Below are 22,709 nucleotides of genomic sequence, written 5' to 3'. Positions count from 1 at the left end.
CTGTGAGTTTGCTTGAACTTTTGGCTCAAGTTTTAAGGATTAAATTCAGTGAATATCGGAAGGCCCCGGGAAGCTGAAAATAGGCTGTTCTGATTCAGTAAGAAATTTTTATTGATCTTCCGTACACATATTGTCATAAAATGCTTTGCTCTTAGATGCACTTAGCTCTACTCTGTTGCATCTCTATAGTTTCTTGTTCATTAGCAGGTTCAAATTGTGTTATACTCACTATTTCCACATGGAGAATGGCTGTGCTGTTTTTAGAACATCTTGTGGTGACGTGTATTGACAGCTGTCTGAAGATTAAACTAAAAACAGTGTTAAATGCTTGTTTGTGAAACATTAGCACTCCTGCACTTAAATTGATCACAATGACATGTAAAACAGCCCTAAAATGGAAACAATATATATGAACACTTCTAGAATCCAGATATCTTTAAAAAAAACAGTCAAAATCATCTGAGAATGCAAAAGGATAAATGATGAACAAATGATGTACCTTAAATCTTAACTTGTTTGCTGAGGTAAAGAGTATAAATTAAATAACTTAAATTAACATTATTTAATTGAGTTCGCAAAGGCTTCCATGACTCTTAATTAAGTTGCGGACGGTTTCTGGGAAGGATTCTCATTCTCTCATTCTCGGTGTCAGGAAGCTGATTAAAGGGCTGGGTGGGGAGAAGACTCCTGAGAATGAGAATGCTCTTTTAAAACAGCTCACCTTCGATAGTCATTCAGTATTGCGGTTCTACCCTGGTGTTTTGAGCAAGAGCTGGGTATATCAACCTTTTCAGTGCCTTTCCTTTACAAAGTGCCACTTTTAGGTCTGTAGGAAGTTGTCATTAAAGTACTACATAAGGCTGGCCTGGTGTTGCGAGAGAATAAGAACAACACTTGCTGAAGGCCTGAGAAAAGGACAGGCCTTGAATTTGCAATAATGGTAGAAACCCATAAAGAAGCTAATGTGACTTGCAGCCTTATAATCTGTGTAATGTTAGGAGAATAATCCTGAAGGTAAAGCACGACTCAACTTCAAGCCTTTTTTTGTTCAACTTGCCTTTTTTTGAGTGATACTGAGTGATACTGGATATTTCTGCAGAATGTACCTTGGTTCACCAAGGAAAATCCCAAGAATCCATCTATGCCTAATGGTGGATTTCTCACTGTCAGCGATATGGAAGATGGTCAGAACTATATTGACAGTTTTGAGCTTTTAACCTTTAAATCTTTCAGCTTGGAAAAAAAAATGAAGTTTGTTTCAAACTAGGGGCGAAACAAAGGCAGAGAGAAATAGTTTAACCTTTTACCAGATGATACAAAACTGGATGTGATACTTCCTGTGCCAGTGGAATGTCAAAATCTGACATTTCAGTGGCTGTTTGGAATTGTGGATGAAAATAAATGTATTTGTGTGTAGAAGTAGCATGCCGCAAGACAGGTGTGTGTTTGCATGGCACAATAGGGGCTTAAGTTAACAGTTGAATCAGTTTGGATACTTTCATGAGCTGTGTGCTCTGAATAAGTAATGACCTTGGAGTGATGCCTCAGACACCCGTGGACGAAACTTGAAAAGTCGTTTTTGTTCTAAACTGTCTCCCAACATCCACCAGCTTTCATGTCGAACAGATTTGCCCTTCTGTGGTAAATCTAAAGAGCTTATGCAACCTCAAAATACATGAATCGTTGCTTTTAATGATGCTGTAGAAAATAGTTTATTATTCTTGCTATAAAAAGAACACTACACATGAAGATAACCTTTAATTTGCTAATTTCTCCAAGTGCTAATTTCTAATTCCTCAAAAAAAAGCAGAGCATTAAATGCACAGTCCATGAAAGATGAAAAACTGGGCAGCTGCTGTTGGCATTTTGGAATTAACAGTACTAACAAGGTTATTTTCCTACTTAAAACTTTGCATTTCTCTACCGATCCAGGTTTTGGACAGGATCGTGGCCTGCCTTCTGGTTGGTTGGCCAGTTCTTCTGAGAATTTGCTGAGGCTTGATTTGAGCCCAGTTTTAGGCTTGAACCGTTGTCCATAATCCTTTAGTCATACACTGTGTGCACCAGATCAGATTACTTCAAAACTTCACAAACACTTTTTATTTTTCTTAAAGTTTAAATAACCTTTCTGTCATGTCCTCTTGTAGTGTAGAGCTGATGTCTTTAAACTCTACTTTAAAAAAATCCCTTGACATCATGTCCTATTGAGAAATGTTAGTGCATGAAGCCAATGGAAAGCTTCTGTGATCCTGAGACAGTCTTTCCACAGGGGAACAAGGTGACCGCATTTACTGTGGGCTGGAAACAGAAATGCCATGGTCCTTTTTTTTTTTTATGCCGTTCACCAGTTAAGAAGTTGGAGAGCTATTCAGTATCCACACAGTACAGTACAAAAGCTAATGGGTTTACAAAGTGGTTTATAATCTCGCTTTCATAACTCCTTACTTTTATCATCTGGGGATTACAATACTACTGGTTTTGCACCAAAAAAATGAAAACAAATATTAGTGTAATCTCCAGAAGAATACTTGTTTGAGTTAGGAAGTTGCCCAACGACAAATTTTGAAAATCTTTTAATCTTCCATGTTTGATGTCTCAAACCTAATGGCGTTTATTAGGGTGGCCCAAAAGGTGCTTTGTCCTGCCATGGTTGCCTATAGAGGTTTTGAATGACATGGCAGAGAGAGACGGTAACATAAGCTTAATCTAGGCTTATCCTGCCCTGACACACAGGTGTGTGGGCTTAAACCCAGTCAAGGCCAGCTCCTGTAAGGCCTTAGAAACAATAAATATTGCTCTTGTTGCGGAGATGGCAAGAAAATGAGCTCCTCCTTTGGTCCACTCTTTACTGAAGTGGTCACTATCAAATTCTAATTAAATTAATGCAAGTTCCTGCCACAGGGGAAAAAAAGCCTTTCAGAATGCTCTGTGAATTTGTTTCAAAGATATGTACTGTTTAATTTGTGCCGTGCAAATGTGGGGGGGTGGAAGAGCAGTGATAAGGCTTTAATTGTGTCTTGTCAAAGAGCTGTCTGGCACCAGTATTTCACTTTCAGTGTTTTCATAAGAGAGTTTCAGTAAAGTACTGCGTCCGTATTATTCTTCAGAAATATGAGTGAGCAGCACTGTGCAGTTTGTCATGTAAACCATACAATGTGCATTTTTTTCATTATTTGTCGATGAAATTAAGACTGTATTTTAATAAAAGGATAAAAATGCTGGGTTGCTGTTCTCTGGTTTTTCATTTACCGTCTTTTCATTAGTTTTGATTTACACGTTTCCAATGTATCTGTTGATGAAGGTCTTGAAACAAGATACAGTTGCTGCTCATCAGCTATTTAAAGTATGTCTTTTATTTCCCTATATTGACAGCGGTTGAAACGTTTTGGAAAAAATGATGAAATTCTGACATGCTGATGTCTAAGAAGTGTTCAAACCTGACTGAAGGCCTCCTAAAATTAGTTTTACTTGCCCAAATTTGTTTATAGAGGTGCAATGACAGTCCTGCACACTTGTTGATACATGTTTTAATCCCTGTATCCTCTTAGGAACACTGAATATTTTTTGCCCTCCATTTTACTCTGGCATGATTCTAAAGGCATTTGCTACTGAACACACTTCAGTATCACTTCCACCTCTGAACATAAAGGAATATAATTTGCATTTGATTTAAAATTAACCCCTTTGCCTATTACTTTAAACCTGAGTCTGTAAAAAACAAAGTGTTTTTACTTTTGCAATTGGATATTTTCAAAGTGACTTTCTGGAAAGATTACCAGAATGCTATGCTGCTCTCGTCTTGTTTAAGCAACTATTTTTGGTTGCTTTAAACTACATGTACCAAAGAATGTCTTTCAGAGATCATCGATCACTACTCTGTGCTCACTAAGTACATTTATGGAGCATCCTTATTTTGATCAAGACCTTTGCTAAAGGGGTGACTCTGCAATTATTTTGTTTTTAATTGCTTTGATTATCTTAGTATCCCATCAAATGCAAGCTGACGTTCCTTGGACAATGGTATATTAGCATTAGGGTTACTGATTGCGCTTATTTCCCTGTGTAACATATTGCTGAAAGACTTTCTTAATTAGTTTTTTTGGCTGAGGCACCGATTAATTGATAAATAGACTATTTATCTGGTAGATCTGTGAATTACTGCATCCCTAATTTGTTTGTCGAAGATGCCATAAAGGAGATTAATGTATTGCAGATTTATGAGTCTGTTCTCTTTAGACCATTTTGCCTTTTGAATGACTTGCGGGTTTGTTTTTTAAGACTGTGTTCTCATTTTATATGTATTTGTTTTGGTTGTGAATTATAATGTTTACTTCATGGTCGGATCATGCATGAATGGCGTTTCATACGCGAATGACACATACAATTGAAAAAGACAGATGCTCCATTTACAACCCTCATCTTCAGATTGTCAAAATTTCCTGCTGTACGGCAGAGCTAATTTGTAGATGCGTGAGTGTGAGTAATGCTCGGATACAAGTGTAACTGCACAGTCTTTCATGACAGTCTAAAGCTATAACTTGCATATTATTATGCATTGAGGGCTAAAACTGGGTAGCTGAACAGTGTGATGTGTTTTGTTTTGTTTTTTTTATTCAAAGCCCCTGAATTGGCATTTATAGTAGAACAGACCCAAATTTAATTTAGTCATGCTGTTATCATTTACAAGTGTGAAACTACAAATGCAGCGAGTCTCTGCCCATGGTGTCTTGTGTTTATAAAATTAACCTTCCCCAGATGGTGTGGTAAATTTGTATGAAACCAAAAAGGAATGTTGCTGTCAGAAAGCCATTTGCCGTTTTTTTTTTATTAATATTTGTTTGGCATGTACTTTTTTTTATCTTGCATCGTCTTTAAAGCATCTAATTTTTATACATATTACATGAGTGGCTAATCATGGAGAGTTATAGCCTTTTCACTATTTTCACAGCTGTATGTGAGAGTATAAATAATGACTGTAGTGGACTATGTAGTTATTGACTATGTAAGTTTTTAATTGATGTATGTATTTTTTTCTGAATTATATTCTATTTGTGGCTTTGTGATATTATTCTGAAATTGAACAGGTAGCTAAAAACGTTTTGGCTGTTGAGCCTTCTTCACTTGTGGACAACCAAAACGTTGTTTCTTCTCTGTTTTTCACCATGGAACAAGCAAAGGCTAATTCCTTTGCAGCCAGCACATGCTGATGCAGCTCCACACTCAGACATTATTTGAAAATTGTGACATGCAAAATATCCAAAATTAGTACAAACTTACAATTAAATGTGGATGAAGTGTTTTATTCTGTATAGTAATCCTGGACTGGGAAGAAAAATATAATCAACTCTTTGCAGTTCAACTGCGTTTCCTGAGCTCCCCAGATTGTGCAGAATGTCAAAATAAGTGCCGCAGCCCTATCCCTAAGGTAAAGAAAGAACTTTTTGCTGTTGCAATGGAAAAAAAATTGTTGCAGTTTGTATAACAAAGTCATTTTTTGCCTTGAGTCATAAAGCTGATAAATATAAATGTTCAATCTGCACTAGCATGCATTAGAGTTTCTGAGTTTGTAAACTCTGCTCTCCAAAGTAATATTTTTTATAGTAGGATGTCTAGCCCCAAGCACAAATAAGGGATTACAAGTTTTACAGTAAGGGCATTACAGAATTCTCAAACGCTGCATCTCCTTGATTTTTTAAGACATAAAAAGTACTTGTTGATTTTTTTTTGAGGAGGGAGAGATGAACTGTGCAGTGGGGGAGGGTGGTAGCGAGTTTCTCCTCAATCTCAAATTAAATGTAAAAACCGGTTTCATTTTGAGATCGTCCTTCTTGTGGTTTTGGGGTTGAGTCCTGCAAGACCCGGAGAGAGAAGAGAAGACACCATCTGAAACGCCATTTTAGGAGCGGCAGAAAGATGTTGAAGACCGATATGGCTCTAACCTTTAAGAGTGTTGTACTGCAGTTTAAATGCATCTTGTGAAGTAAAAACACTTTTAAATCTCTTCATAGGAGTCAGCACACAGTACTGTATAGTACTGAGCTATAGAAGCCAACTGCTGTTATTAATAAGGAATAATTTTGTTACTGCAATTTTGAAGCTGGGGTTGGTGGTTAATACCTTTTGTTTTCATGCATAAGTTTATAGGACAACAATCCTGTTTTCTAGTTTGTGTCACTGTCCTTACAAAAATTGTTCTTTTACTGTGTCTGTTCAGATCTAGAACTATCAGTGAAGTTACATGACTCTGTAAGGCGTGATGGTTTTTATTCAGTGCTTTTCCCTTGTAAGCATGCTGGATTATTGAGTTATCAATGAAAGATGTAAATCAAAAGTACACAGTGACTCAGGACTGGTCTTTCATGAGGAAACCCTGAGTGCTGGATAAACAGTGTAAATGCTTTAATAATCTTGGGATTCCTAGATGAAGGCACTGTTAAGAGATTACAGCATTTTTCCAGAATGCGTTTTATTGACACTGAATCTCCTTAAAGAACGATTGAATCATTGTTGCCTGTTTTAAAATGTTCCATATAATTGCATTTTGTTTAACTGGAAATAATAAAGGATTTTTATTTTTTGGAATAATTTGGGTTTGTGACTAGGATATACTAATCCTTCCTTGAAGCAGAGAAAAATGGCATTTAAACATTCGGCTTGATGCCAAATCATTTGATAAGGATGAATATGTGTTTTAACAGGAATGCCATGTTTAAACCCACAACACTGTACGGAACATTTATATTCTGAGTGTTTATGGCATCAGTTTTGTTGTATCAAAACATGCGAGTCACATTTAATCTGGTTAAAATGTTTCTCCTTCTGCTTTTTTTAGTATTACCTTCTATTAATAAAATAAACAATGCTTGTTCTAAGAAAAATGGTTGATTTGTAAGGAGTTCCATCATATTTCCATTTGTCTTTAAAAAAGTACACATACTATATTGCATGTAGAAGCAGTGCTTCATGTGCGTTGGTCTTGAGTGACAAGTGGTTAAATCTCCGTGGCTTTTCACACACAAGTGCCAATATAGACAACACACACTGACAACTCAAGGTTGCCTAAAGAACATTGCAGTTAAATGATGTTCTTCTAATTGCTTTAATGGCACCTGCACGTTAATCCCAGGTAACTATTTAATGAAAGCCCGACAGCTACTTCAAAATTGCTTTGAAGGAAAATACTAAGGTGTCTGCATGCTCATAAAAGAACAGAGCATTGTGCTTTACTAGATATGTCTGATTTCTTTTCTTCCGTTCTGGGGTGAGATTCTGCTAGACTGGGTTGAGTGGGCTGAATTGGAATGAATCGTAAGGTTGAGGCGGGGTTGTTGGATTTTGGGAATGTAGCAGAAGGGATGAATTTTACACAATTTAATAGTAAAATCAAGGTCATAACCAGTGATCCATAAGCACTGCTTTGACACAGTAACAGTCACGTGTTGCGCACGAAATCGACCTTCATCTCAAACATCTGAAACTGGTAACTTGAAAGTTGTAAATTAGTTAATGGTTTTCCCTGGAATATTTCATTAATTGTTTTTTTTCTTTCAAATTCTGTTAATTAGAAATATTCTGTAAATTAATGTCTTAATTACTCCAGTCATTTTTACATAATGTTCCTTTGCCCCTGATGTCTGAAAGGTCAAATTACCATTTAATATGCAATTTATAAAAGTCAACAGTTTAATCTTCAAACAGGCTGCCCCACCCCTTTACAGAAAATTGCTTTGGGTGCATGACATTTTCTATGTTCTGTAGTTGGGTACTGAAGTTTTGTCTTTGATAAAAGATGTGTTAGACAAGATCTAGACAAGCCAGTATTATTCATGTACCCCTTCTTACATCAGATCAATGTCACATTGAGGAAACACAAGAACGGGCAGTGAGGAAAATGGTTTATGTAAGCTTATTAAAACACTTTTCAGTTCAGGATTGTAATGCTGGGCTGAGTTCATTTGTAGCTTTCTGTATACCTTCATTTCTAGCTTTCTGTATACGTATTACGTTAAAAAAAACTGATCGGGTGTAAGCTTATTTAGTCATTTGTTCATTGAAACACTACATGGAAGATGAAAACTGTATCGACAAGAACATGGCTATGTAGCTTGTTACTCTTTCTCAACACTGAAGAAGTGAAGAAGTGCCTCCTGTTCTCAGTTTTAAATGCACTTGTACTCTATACTTATGGGACTGGCTTGTATTTCACTGTTGATTTTGTAGGCCAGTGGGTTGACTTTGTCAGTGCCTTTGAGGATTTTGAATGTTTCGAATATCAGGTCTACTTGTAGTTTTCTCTGTTCGAAACTAAAAAGTTTTAGACATCACTATTAGTCTGTCAGGTAGGACATCTTGTTAAGTCCAGGGATATGTCCAGAGCAGCAGTATATTTTTATAACCAAAACTGGTCACCTTAATCACCACTTATCACTTAATAATCACCTTAATCACTTTCAAGCTGTATCCCCCATCCCCTGCCAAACTGAAAATATTTTTGTCTGAAGCCGTTCACATTATTTACTCCAAATCAGGCAATAAATAAAACAGCTCCTCAGCAGGAAAAGATCATAAGTGCATAATCAATAATGCATATATACATTCAAATTTAAAATGACTACACCCAATAGCAGTCCAAGTCATTGAAAAGTTATTTCTAAAAGATAGTTAGAAGTGGAAATTCCAGATGTTTGGAAGCATTGCCTGTGTGTAAGTTGGACCTTTTTGCAAGCTGTCTATCCATTCTAATAGACAGTGGCCTTTCTCTCCGGAGTTTGCCCTGGATAGTTTATCTTGGAGCTGGGTTTCAACTCGGTAGTAGTCTTAGTCTCAGTGCTTAGTTTGAATTCTGTCTGGTCAGTTGCAATGGCTGTAGTCTAAGCTGATAAGTATTGTTAGAGAGAACTCCCAGTTGTAAGCAAACAATTGTCTGTCTTGTCATCCAGTTGGTTGTGTTGCATGTCATACTGCTCACTTGGCACAATTTACATAAGTTAAGTGGTGTATTAACATTCAATCATAGGTACTGCAGGTAATGTTCCTCCTACCCTTTCTGAATAGTCATCTTTTAGAAATGTGCATATACTCATTAAGTATAAATTGCCTTTAAATCATAAATTGTAACAGCTTTTAAAGTCTCAAAAGCTTTTTTCTTTTTGTAGTTACTTTGTCTAGCCAATGGGGGGCGTTGTTAGTCTGTTGGAAATATTCACAAATGCTCAACTGATTTAGTCTCTTGATCGCAAAAGCTAATAGTAACCCTTTCTGAGGTGGTGAAGCTGCCTGTGCAGAACCAAGTGGAATCAGGATTTATTAGTCAGGATTATTTATTTTGATGTAATCACCATTGTCTAATTTGGTGGTTTTGTGTCCTGCAGCAATAAGGTAATCATTGTTTCTAAAATGTTTGTGCCCCATGGAACACAAATCTTTGCTCCTTGGGAAAAAAGCGTAGAGTTTTTGTCGGCTTTGGTTAACTGGACTTCAAAAGCTTAACCGAGAGTTTTGTGTTCATTAAAGTAGTCTTTGATATTATTTGAAAGTAAGATGAAATTACCAGCAGTGCACCACAATGAGGATATTATTGAGGTGCTGACTGTTATAAGGAATTTGGCTTTATGTATGCCCCTGTTTACATTTTCTTCTTTGATAGTGTCCTCATATAAAACCATTTTGTCTTAAGTGTTAAAAAAAGAAACCTATCAATGTGAGAGACGAAGGAAAATGCAAAATATTTGCTTGTCTTAAATGTTAGAATATGTATTTTAATAGAACTTTGTTTCTCTTCTGTTGAATTTTGTTAATGGAATTACAAAATTGGAGTGAAACTACATAAGCATGCAAATCAGATGTAAGACATCCTTGGTTTCCAGTTTAGAAAATCTCCCCTGATTAATGAAAAACAAATTAAAAACAGTCTTGTCCTCAGGTGTGGATTTGTTTTTATAGACCTTCTCTACACCCTAACAAGTCTTCTTCACAGTTCTGACAAACCTGAAGGACTTACCGTAAAACGTCCAAAGAATTTCTGCAAAGACATTTATAGATGTATTTTAAGGACTAGCACAAAAATAGATTTGTGTTTGTGCGGTTGTAATTATGCAACAATTAAAACTGTAAAAAAAAAAAGGTTTGACTGACGTACCCGTTTCCAGAGACAGTCGGATAGGAAAAGGCCTAGAGCCTTGTGAAGATTTGACATGATGCTTCCACCTGTGCAAATCTCAGCCTGCTCTCAGAACCAGGGAGGAATCCTGCACTGCCAGCTTCCTTCACAGGGAACCGCCAGGGGCAGAGATTGAAGATAATAACTAGTGATTGTTGTCTTTTAGCTGGGCCACCGTCACCAGAAATTGACAGTTTTTGAAGATCTAAATACACATCAAAAGGCGCGCATCATCTGGTTTAGGTCAATTAATGTTAATTTTGCTCCTGTGTTATTCCTTTTAAGTTTTTTTTTCCTCCTCTCATTCTCTTCATTTTTTTTTTCATCCCTTCCAGCCAAGCCCAGTCCCAAGCCCTGTTCTGGGGAAGAAGCCAAATGCCAGTCAGTCACTGCTTGCCTGGTGCAGAGAGGTTACAAAAAACTATCGAGGGGTGAAAATCACCAACTTCACCACGTCCTGGAGGAATGGTTTGGCCTTTTGTGCATTACTGCACCACTTCAGGCCTGATTACATGTAAGTGAGAGAAAACATTGCACATTGTTCCTGCCAGGCTTAGGAAAGGAGTTGCAGTGGAACAGATTGAATAATATTGTGTGTGCATTTTTGTACAAGTAAAATGTGCATGCGTGCAATACCTAGCAATTTATATAGGATATAGTGTATATACACTTGATTTTTTTTATTTTAGTCTTATCCTCAAGTGACTTGTATGAACAAGTTTTCTATAGTTCATGAGGAAAGAAGAAAGAAAAAAAATTCTGTATGGGGTCCCCCTAATAAACTGCTCCATCTCTGCTTTGGTTAATCCATTTGCATTGAGATGGACATCATGATACAGTTTGCATTTTGTTCCGAGCACATGAAAAAGTGAAAGATCAACATATCAAATGAATGGACTTGTTCGGTTTTTGTTTTCCCGTGTCTGTTTTACACTGGCGTTATTTGAAGAAAATGGGATTCGTATTAAACTGATTTGTTTTTTTATTCTTTTTTTTTCTTTTTACTAATCTCATCCAAATAGCTGTCTACAGGAAGATTACAAAAATTGTGTCAGTGTTGAAATAAGATGAGACAAATAAGCCTGTAGGTCTTTGTACACTGACAACAAGGGATTACTGCATGGTAAATTTGGTTTTAAAGGCTGGCCTCTGGTCGGTGCCTGTTAACTTCACTTTTTAGATGGAAAACCTTCAGGCAAAAAAAACTCATGTGATCACTGGTTATTTTTTATTTTCCACTCTATTAGTTTTGTTGATTGCATAGCTGTGAAATTTCTTGTTACAGTATAATGCCATTATAGATCACGTTTTTAAATGCAATTTTTATATTGCCTCTTTTATCGAATACTGTAGATGCCTAGTGTTGTGTTTTCTCCCTCAGTGACTACAAGTCCCTCAATCCTCAGGATATTAAAGAAAACAACAAAAAGGTAAAGGACCGCCGACTGATACAAATTTAGCCTTATTGTAAGTTTTTTTTTGTTTTCTATTAATCCCCTTAAAAAGGTAAGTTTGTTTTTTTCAGGTTTATAATTGCTCTTCTCTGAAGGTAGCTCCCCTGCCGCTCAGATGGAAAGTGTTATAAAATTTAGTTTTGTTTTGCACTCTACCTCACAAGAAATATGAAAATCACCTGGGAATGCTAAGATAGCATCATAATTTAATGCCTGCTGTGAGTACACTAAACAGCCTCAGTCTCTTGCTGTATACAGTGCATTTTTATGAGGTAACTGCGAACGTTTTTTTTACATGAAAAGCTTGTTATTTGAGGTTCATGTCGCTAGTCCAGGATTTCTGTAATCCATTTTAGAGCTAACATTTGCGTTTAAAGCATTTCAGCTGGAGAAAAGAGCCGCTATCCTTTATAAGACATTTTTTTAGTTCCCCCCATTGAGGAATTTTCTGCAAAATGTGCAAGACGAATAGGTTTTCGAAAGGGTATCTAACTGTGTTAAGGGTGCATATCACTTACAGCCCCAAAGCCTGTGACTTTACATTTTCTGCGAGTGTATAAACACAGACTGGGTGTGCATCCTAGCGATGTGTGAATTATATTTATAAAGTGACGTGTTTTATTTCTTCTAATTTACGAACACAGGCAGATCTCAATCCGTGCGTAAATATGACAGAAGCAAAAATGTTTTTTTTATGTATTAAATATAATTCCCTCCGCCCGTCAGGCTAAACTGCATTGCAGGAGTGTAACTTAACCCAATAAAAGGTATTAGTAGCCTAATGTAAAACCTCCCCCCCTTCCCCCGTTTTATTTTGTGTCTAATCTGAAGTGTATCATTTATAACCTCTTTTTTTCCTGAGAACAGCCCATATTGTTTATTGTGTGGCTTGCTTCTTTCATCACTCGTTCGGTTCCCTCGCTTGACAGCTACATTGAATATCTCAGTTGCTTCCTGCAGGTTTATTTCCTGTGCTCACACAATTCTGACTGATAACCCCTCGTGCCCTTGTTTGGGATGAATGCCACATGATGAACAATGGCTATGTATAATGTCCATGCAGATGCATAGAACATTTGACATTTCCTCCTCCTAACCAATTAAGCCACCATCTATGAATGAATAACAGAGTGCTCCCTATAGCTGGTAAACTGAGAGGCTGGTTAAAGCAGAGTCACAGGTGACCAGTGCAGGAGCAGGAAAGGTTAAGTTTGCTGAAATCCTGTATTTGTCCCAAAAAAACATTCACGTTAGATGGAATCATTGTTTTTTTTTGGGGAATGATTTTCATAATCCCAGACACGATTGAAATATACTCTGATAGAATAAAGCAATCAATACAGGAGAGAATATCTTTAGTTTCACAGGCTTAGCTTGTGAGATTCTATAACCACCAAATTAAAGAGGGGGGAGTAATTTCCTGTGATATCTGATCTTGGTTAGTGTGCTGCCGTATTGAATAATTGAGAAATGTTTAGAATATGGCCTTGGGGGGCTGCTGTTGATAGACAGTGGTTGACGTATGTCAATCAACCTGAAGGGCCACTTTTGAAAGGAGGCTTTACTGCGTCCAAAACAATGTGCTGTTCAGGAGGTTTACAGAAAATCCGGCTCTGCTTAATTTCTCGGCAGAAAGCAAGATTTTACAGAGAACGAGCAAAACTCAGAAGTAAGCAACTGGCAGAAAAGTTTTTTTTCCTAGTCCTTGATATCCTGCACAATTGAACGGAATTCTGGTCTGGAAGGTATTTGGAATATGAAGTATGTCACTTTGGGTAACTGGAGCCAAGCATTTTGTTCCCGAATGCCGCGCCTGTTTTCTTTTCTTCTTTTTTTTACTTTCCATTCAGACGCAAGCTTGTCGTTCACTCCCAGCAAATGCTTTTATCCGGGAGGGAACAATAAAAAAACACTTTGCTGTGGTGAATAAGTGTTGGAAACCCTATCGGGGTTCTCTTTTTCTCCCTTCTGCAGGAGGGTGAAAGCGAAAACCCTACGCGCCGCGGAGCAACGGCAGACTTGTTTGTCGCCGGCCCTTTCTCGGCGTTGAGTCCAGCGCGGAGGCGGTTCTCTCACAATAGCCGTTGTCGTTGAAAAAGGCAAAAAAAACAAACACGGCAGCAATTAACTGTAAATTGAGAAATGGCTCCCCTTGATTATTCCAAAACTTGATAAACCTGCAGATCCAAAAATGTCAGGACCCATAGACAATGAAAACGATGTTCGTCAGCAGATGGAATCAAAAACGCCATCAGTGGCTCTGAGATACAAGTAGTGATACCAGGAGGGGCTCTTTCAGAGTGGGGGGGGTGAAAAAAAACTTGCTTCGTGTCTTGTTTTAATGGCTATTTTTTTCTTTTTTTAATCGCCTATCAGGTGATCGCAGGATTGAGTTTTGCTTCTTGATTATCTGCCTGTATTTTTCATCAGCACAAATCACTGCAATTACATGGGCAGTAGAAAGGAGAAGGTTGATCAGCTGTGATAAGGCCCAGGACGGATTAGTTTAGTGTTTCTTTATATCTCACTTTCTTATCTCAGAACCCATCCTTGACATTCTCTGTCACTGCCGACTCGTCCCACTGATTCCTGATTGTCCTATTCCAAATCTAGTCAGACAGATGGCTACCCTAACATATCCCAGCTACCTGTTTGTACCTGCCTAGTGAGGTTAGCTGGCTCTAAATATTCTGTTGCATTGCCAAGTCTCAAAGGCTACATGCACCGAAGGGTGATCCAATCTTTATCTTCAGCAGGGTTTACGTTTGAGAAGGACTGCTTAGTTAAGCTGTCAGAGAACATGTAAAGGCCTGAAATTGGTTTAGCAATTGTCTCACACTTGACCTTGAAGAGGACATTTAACCTTCTGCTTCAATTTTATGAATTCTGTAAAAAATTAGTGAGATGTGATGTCTCTCACAGCTGCAGTTGGGATTTATTTTCTTTGGTGAGAAAAAAGATGAAGGAATTGTTGTGCATTAGTGAAGGCTAAAGCCTCTGTGTCTGCCTCTTTGTCTTTTAAAATAAGTGTGTTATTCACTGTTTTCAAGGCTTATGATGGCTTTGCCAGCCTGGGAATCTCTCGGTTACTGGAGCCCTCAGACATGGTGCTGCTTGCGATTCCTGACAAGCTCACTGTCATGACCTACCTGTATCAGATAAGGGCTCATTTCAGTGGGGAAGAACTGAACGTGGTGCAGATTGAAGCCAATAGCAGTAGGAGCACCTACAAAGTTGGGGACTTTGAAACGGACACCAACAGCTCCATTGATCAGGACAAGTTTTATGCGGAGCTGAACGAGGTGAATCGGGAACCAGATTTCCAGACTGAAAATGGTGTCGAGGCCAGCGCCCCAACTCGGGAAGAGCCTGTGCTCATCAGCAGCGCTGCTGTAGGAGAACAAAAGAGTGACGGCCCATCACCAGCTCTTAGTCCAAGTCCCAACAAAGAATCTCCCACCTTCCCCTCGATACGGAGCCAAACTAGTAATTTACAGCCTCATCCGAGTTCCACTGGTGGTTTTGCAGCGGAGGAGCTTCGGGAAAATGAGAGCAGAGTTGTGGCACAAGAGCAGCCATCCCTTAGGGAGCAGGGACTGCTTAAAACAGCCGCCTCAGAATTGAGTGACTTACAGCATGTCAGCGAACAAAAGCAGGAGGCATCTCCCATACTTCCATGTGATGTTCCTGGCAAGGAGAAAAGGGAGATTTCTGGGGCCACTGGTGGCTCTGTGGAGAAGGACAAGGGTGGGGTTTTGGAGAGCAGAAGTCCTGAACTGGGTTCCCCCATCCGGAAGGCTGGAACCTGTCCTCCGCACAAACTTGGCTTCTCTTACAACCGCGACGCCGACCTCATCAAGAAAAAGCGGGCCAGCCTGAGGCACTCTGACTCTGAAGCCACCTCGGACATTACTTCCACTCTCAACCACACAGACACACAGGTCACAAAACCCTCACAGGTAACTTCTGTTCTGTTTGTCCGGTGCGTCCACACATTCCAGACACACATTATGGATACTCTTATCACAGTGGAAAATCAGTCTTGAAATATCTGTGCAAAGATAAGACTTTAAAGACTGGCTTGCTACACTGTTTCTTCCATGTTACTTTTCTTAATTTTCCACAGATTTGTAAATTAAAACAAGGTCTCCCTGGAGAGATGTCACCTTCCACGTTTCATTGGTAGCCTTAAATAGTCAATTAGCATGTGAAGTTCACTTAATTAAATCATTGATCCAAATGAATCATTCAAAATTCCACTCCTAAAAAAACAGATACAGTGGTTCTCTATGATCAAGGTAGGACATCCTTGAATAAAAACATGAATGTGGAGTCTTCAGGCAGGAGACATTGTGACAGGAAAATATCGTGATTGAACTTTGTAGCACTTCTGCATCGAAGCTTATGACTTACATTTGTGTTACTCAATTAATGGTTTGTTTAAATTCTATCAATGAGGATGAAGTAACAACAGGGTTGTCGTAATTCGAGGGAACACAGCTCTTCAACAATTTTATGTTCATTGAGCCCGATAATGAGAAAACCTTATGTGATATTGGCAAAACCATGTTTCATGCTGAATTGCAAAATAAATAAGTAGATAAATAAAAGCCCTTCATGGGTTTTTAATTTTTTTTTAAATGCATTAGTCTCGGAAACAATTCCCTGTAAGTGATTTTTCTTTCCAGGTTCCTTCCACCCAGCAGTCAGGTGGCACTGATGAAAAGGTGAGAATGTGCTTGTCCAAGTCAAGACCAGTATTGTGTGACCATCTGGCTTTGAGGACTGTTACCCCATGACCCAAAGGGCAGTGCAGGTTTTAAAGTTCTATGTTGGAAATGCTTCTTGCTCTACGTCTGGAGTTTTGGCTTCACCTCTGTCAAGACAGTGCTTTCAAAACTTGAGTTAAAAGGGAACTGCAGTCCATTTCTCAGACCAGTTATTAAATCCCAGTAATAAAATAAATTTTTTGACTGCATAGAATAAAATTGCAAATTTCGAATTAAGCACAGAATTGTGAACTTTGTGGAAAGTACTGTAAGTCACTATTTTGTGGCAAACCCCTGGTCTTAACAAGTAATTTCCATTTATCCGCAAAACTGTCTTGATGTCGAGAGCAATATTTCTTCTGGATTAAAGAGATGTATTCAGAAGCCTGCATGTTTACAATGTAACAGGGCCGCTTCACCTCACCGGATGTTTCGTTGTCTTGTTCTGAATCGCAGAATATGGCGCTGAAACTACCTGGAAATTATTTTGTCATGTGAATTGTGGGTTTTACAAGTGTGTACATGTTACTCTTATTGTGGTTTGAAACGCACTCATCGGTGCTGATTCTTCCTCGCTCCGAATTATGGAAATAGCTTTGCAGTTCCCCTTTTAGCCATGTGCTGTGTGTCCTTGACGACCTTTGCGTTGTATACACCCCGGCAGAGAACGCAGTCCCGGCAGGAGGAGCTGAAGGAGAGAGCCCGGCTCCTGCTGGAGCAGGCCCGGCGGGATGCTGCCATGAAAGCTGGGAGCAAGCAGGCCCCGAGCAGCTCCGTCACTCCGCCCCGCGGCACGCAGCTCTCGGAGGTAGGCCTATGCGTGCCGTGGGCAATGTTGGGCTTTTCCAACTACATGACAGCTAAGCGAGGGATATAGTATTTCTCCATTAAGATTGTGTCTGGAAAGGGTGCCTTCTCCCTTTCTAAATTATTTTATATTTGCATAATTAGCAACCAAGTAACTATGAAGCGAACTGTTGGAGAAAAACGTCTTATCTTTCCAGACATTTAACAACGGGAAACTTACAACTTACCAGTGACAGAAACATTTTGGTTAGATTTGGAGTCTGAATTGTTTGCAAGGTTGTGTAAAGTTGGTGAGTGTGTTACTAATCTAATACTAAACTAAAAATGTACTTGTTAAAGCCTGCACCTTGTGGGGCGCCAAGTTGTTGTGTCTGCAGTGGATGCACACATCTTGTCTGTGGTTTAGCTGGGGGAAGTGGAGAAATTTTGTGGTTCTAGAATGACATTTTCTCTGCCTGGCTAAAGGATGAGCTGGTACATCAGTTTCTTTTAGGCTGCAATCATGCAACAAACATGTTGGATATTAGGATGCTGCCAATATTGCCATTGCAATATTTTGGCATTGCAAAACCTTTCGACTGAGGAAACCACAAATAGTGAGTTTGCAGGCATTAACAATTAATTTGTGTCACAAAAAAAACTTCTAACGTGGGACGTCTGAAATGGGTTAATTATTTATGAAAAGGATCGTTTGAATTGTGTCCTGCCTAACTTTTCTGAGTGAAGAAAGGGTTAGCTACGCGAGGGTCCTGTCATTCTCTTTTCCTTATATATTTATCATCAGATAAAGCACTCGGGCCTCCTCTGCGAATGTCATTATGCATGTCTGTCACCTAAGCAGTGATTCATGTCCATCCTGCTTGAGTGGCTACAGAGTTTGAACAATTAAAGAACTCCATCCAGCTCTTGAAAATATTCATTTTTTTCTTCTGCTTTCACGTTGCACTCTGGATTTTAGTTAATCATATTTAAAAAAAAGTGTCAGCAATAATTAGACCAAGATCCCTAGCTCTGGTATTTTCATGTTGTTTTAATAGGAAATGATTTTCTTTTAAACTCAGTGAATTGTGAAATTATACTTTTCTGTTTATCAGTGCTCTTTGCCCAGTAATGCTATTGTTCTTTCATCTGCTTGATTGTTACAAAAGTTTCTTACATCGCAATACGCAGTGCTGCACTCAAAACAGCTTATCCTATTGCTGTGTATGGCGAAACAGCTGATATTTCTGTAAAAAAAATAAGATTTGGGAAACGAAATGTGCTGTAACCTAATGAAAAATGCATACAATATTTCTAAATCCTCCCACGCCATTTTAAGTATGGAGAAAGGATGGCTGACTTTGACTTTTATATTCATCTTAAACACGGATACCTCAGTGACATGGAGTTACTCTGATAGTGGGGGGTGCTTTTGCTCTTTTTGAAAGCAAATGAAAATGTCCTGACCATTAGGAAACATGCTGGGTGTCTCTTATGAAAGATAAATAACTACCAGTAAGTGGAGATTGCACTCGTGCATAATCTGCAAGTCACACTTAATATGAACCGTGGCGCACTTGCCTGTAATTATAGAAGCATTATTCTAACATTTGTTCACATTTTCACTCCTCTATTATTTATGGATCAGATCACTGTAATGAAATAAAACAGCAGAACAAAGATGAAGTAATTAACACAAGTTCAAGCTACATTTAAGCATGATTTGAAGACAGATTCTCTTGACCTAATAGAGAAAAGTGCAGAGTTAGGGAGGGCTAAATAGTGAGAAAATCTGACGTGATTGTTGCTTTAGGAGGGCATCACACTTTTCCAAGCTGCTGTTCGAGATTGCTCCTGGCTCTCTCACAAGACCTCCTTAAATGGACACCGAGACTGTTGGCCTTTACAAGTTCACCATTTTCCTCTTACTTTTGAAGTAGGTAAACACAGGTGTTTTGCTAACCAGTGTTTCGCTAGACAGTGTTTCTTTTACAGTGACATCTGCAATGACAGTCTGAAGGTTATTCTAACTTGGGGTTCATGACTTGCTGTGAAGGGGTGATTACAGTGACCTGTGAAATGGCTTCTTTTAAATGACAATGAATAGTTAAAGCTGGCCTGTTAGAAGATTCTGAAGGCAGTTTTAATAACGTGTTTCTCATTTACACAGACGTTTTAGGATTTGCTTCTTACCTGATCATTTCAAAAGAGTGGTGAATATAAAGGCAGAAATGTCTGGTTGTACCTCACAATTTCTTATGAAGAAATTACTTTGAATCTTTTATTAACTTTATTCGTGTACTCGCCCTGTGTTTGGGTGAAAACTGGGGTGTTGAGCCTCTTCTCAGGCTCAACAGTCATTAACAATTATTGCAACTAATGCATCTGAATTTCTGGACCTTCAAATTGTCTCTTTGTGTAGACGTAAAGTTTGAGATTATTTTCCTTGAGTTAATTTAATGTCTCATGTTAGTCAAAATTAAACTTTATTCTTAGTTCCACATAACCAAAAAGATGCTATTTTTTAAAGTCTCAAAAAATGTTCCATGACAGACATTAAAGTTGTGAAAATGGATTTAAAAATTAAATGTAGTTTTGGTAATGAAATATCTAAAAAGCACCAGCTTTCCAATTCTGTTTGTTTGCTGCCTGCATTTTAAAAGAAGTAGAGATGCCCTTGAATTAATTCGTTTGAATGTAAGCCTCGGAAAAACTATTTCAGCATAATCTAAAAATAAATGACAACCTCCAAGACCACTACCCAGTTAAAGCCATCAGAAAAAAATAAGCATACTGTGAAATTTTCAAAGCTGTCTATGACTGTTAACTTCTAGGTCTGCTTAAAAATCTCCGTTTTGTCAGGGAAAGCAGCGTTTATCCCTGTTTAGAAGGTCTTTCTTCTGAAATGTGCTACTTTGCGGCATAGCGAACAAACAGCCCCGTTTCCCAAGGACAATGCTCTAATGAGGTGCATTAGTGCATTAGTGGATTCAGTTATTGAATTGTTTTAGTTTTTAATAGAAAACATTGATCAAAAGAATCCCTGTCTCTCTGTCTGATAATTGTTAGCGATTTAGATTAGATTACTTGATGTCTGTTTTGATTGCTGAGAAAATTGCTGCCAACGTGTTATCGCCGGGGTGGCATATGTATCTTGCGCTAAGTAGCGACTTTGTAGTTTAGCATGCATAAGGAATATTTTAATTCAATTAAATCTGACATCATTCTTCCAGGGCGATCATTTAATGTGGGAGTGTAAAATGGCATTGTTGGAAACAGTCAGGGATGGGTTTAGCTACGCGTTTCTGATGTTTGTGGGCTTCAATTTCGCTTTTAAGCATCGAACAAAGAAAAAAAAAATTCAAATGGGCCAGTAACTTTTCTTGGGACATTAGAATGTGGTAGCAGTGACCTGTCACCTAAGCATGGTTTTTCATGCTTGGCATGTTCCAGGGGTTTTACAAAGTCTCCCTGGCTAAATCCTTGCCTCAAGATCAGATGCATGCTCTTTCTCTCTGTCTGGCCATTGTGTTATGACTCTTCTGATGTGCAGCAGGGTCACATGCACCACACTAATTGTGCTTCATTGTGTTGTGCAATCCCTGCTTGTGGCACTGGTGAGTTTGTCATGCCCTTTTTTTTTGTCTTCCTGTGAATGTTCAGTATTTTGAATGCCTTTGATACTGGTGAAACAGTAATAATTGTTTTGTACTTTCCTCGGTCAGTCTTCCTAGGTGGGCTTCATAATCCATTAGAACTTTTATCCAGATTCCTGTAATGTCATGCCTCCAGCAGCGAGCAAATTGGTAATTAATGAGCAATCGTAAACCGCAACCCGTTAATTTTCCTTTTTGAGTTTCTGAAAGTGTCATCTCTGCTCGAAAGGCCTTGTGCCATGATGCTCTGGCCCCTTGGATTGAAACCTCAGCAGCCCGATTTCCTCAACCATTAGCAGATCAGAGCAGCAATTTCACAGTGCTCTGGCCAGGGTAATTATAGTACCAAGTACTGGATGGAGTCGGGAATTCATGCACAAATGCAGAAATTCCAGGTGAGCTTCCTCGTGTTCAGTGGGACGTTATGATTAGTTTAATTGGGCTTTGTTTGATTTTGGCCGCTGTGGCCGTTTGCACTGTGGCAGCACAGTGACTTTCCAGTTTGGTGTCTGTGACCTGCGCCGACAGAGGGAGGTTCCTAACCTCTGAACCCACTGGTTTGAAAAAAAAAAAGATATATTATTAATATGATTGTCGTCGTCGTTCTAATTAATTCATCAACACTGCTAGTCGTTTTTATCCAATTAATGTTTTTATAGCAGGATTAATCTGACAATTATTGAGTGACTTGGCACTTTAAGGATCTGCCAAGAGCCATGTGTTTTTGAAATAAATTCATTGTTCTTATTATTCAGTGTTTTTTTTCTTTTTTTTTTATTCTGTCTCGGGAGGTTTTAATCCTAAATGGACGAGGGGTGGGGGTGGAAAGATGTAGTGTCAATTGCTTTAACATGCATTCTTAAAATTCAGACTTAAACAGCCCAATTAGGACACAAGACCTCCCAGCTAACTTACTGGTTCTGCTGGACACCAATAAAGAAGCCAGTTTCCCCATTATCTTACTTTCTCTTCAAAGGCGCTGAAGGTTGTTTTTTTTTTCTTTTTTCTTACTCTTATTTTTTTAAGTACCACATTTCAAAATGCTAATATCACATGTTCTCCTTCCACTCTCCAGTAATAGTTTTTAGCATTTTAGTGTGTGCCTTTAAAGGGAGCCTTAATGAAACAGAATAGTTTGCTGGGAGTTTGGGCCTGAGCATCAGGGTGTTTCATGCAGGCTTGTCAGTTGATGTTCATGAATTGGCTTGAACTGAGATCAAAGCATTTCTCAAAATTGAGAATCTGTAAGAGAGACAGCTCCTTCAATTGCACCACAAGAGCTAATCAAGCCATCAGTTCTTTACACACAGTGCGTGTCTTCATGCTTCCTTCCAACTTTATAGTGAGCGGTTTGTCATTACTGATTGAAACTGGATTTTTTTTCCCTTGCTTGGCCTTATAAATAATAAAAAGACATCAAGGATAGAAACATATTGTTGGAGCCCAAATTGCTAGCGCCAATTTAAGTGCTACAGAACAATTTTCTCTTCTTTTAGGTTGTGCTGTTTTGTTTAAGGCAAGTTAAAAAAATCCAACATCTTGCTAAGTCTTGATAACAACCTTAAATATTTTCTTGCAAGCATTTTTTTTAATATACAACTGACTTATTCCTCAAGAATGATAAAACCCAAGATTACAAATAATTTGAACTGGTAATTATTTTGATTTAATGGAATTGTGTGAAACTGATGAACTGTATGAGATGGATTATATCTTCTAATGGCTTGGTGGTACAGAATGATGATTTCTGACTAAGGAGAATATTTTTTTAAAACCTTAAACCTTTAATACCTTAAAACACAAATCTTCTATTAATTTGTGATTTATCATCCTAAAGGTATGTGTTTATTTTCTAGCATAATTATCTAATCATTTAGAGAAGAAG

At 38.3% G+C, this 22,709-nt stretch overlaps 1 protein-coding gene across 5 annotated transcripts in view; it reads left to right on the top strand.

Moving 5' to 3' along the window:
* Positions 1-22,709, top strand: part of ehbp1 (EH domain binding protein 1) — a 132,988-nt gene that overhangs the window by 67,875 nt on the left and 42,404 nt on the right. For all 5 annotated transcript variants that reach the window (XM_088610255.1, XM_088610257.1, XM_088610256.1 and 2 more), the window contains 5 exons: positions 10,495-10,673; positions 11,541-11,589; positions 14,664-15,572; positions 16,302-16,340; positions 17,047-17,190. In XM_088610255.1, coding sequence (XP_088466381.1) covers positions 10,495-10,673; positions 11,541-11,589; positions 14,664-15,572; positions 16,302-16,340; positions 17,047-17,190 — 1,320 coding nt within the window. The remainder of the gene's footprint in view (positions 1-10,494; positions 10,674-11,540; positions 11,590-14,663; positions 15,573-16,301; positions 16,341-17,046; positions 17,191-22,709) is intronic.

The sequence above is a fragment of the Lepisosteus platostomus genome, chromosome 17, assembly GCF_059453375.1.
Source record: "Lepisosteus platostomus isolate fLepPlt1 chromosome 17, fLepPlt1.hap1, whole genome shotgun sequence".
Taxonomy (NCBI): domain Eukaryota; kingdom Metazoa; phylum Chordata; class Actinopteri; order Semionotiformes; family Lepisosteidae; genus Lepisosteus; species Lepisosteus platostomus.
This window is presented reverse-complemented; position numbering and strand designations above follow the sequence as displayed.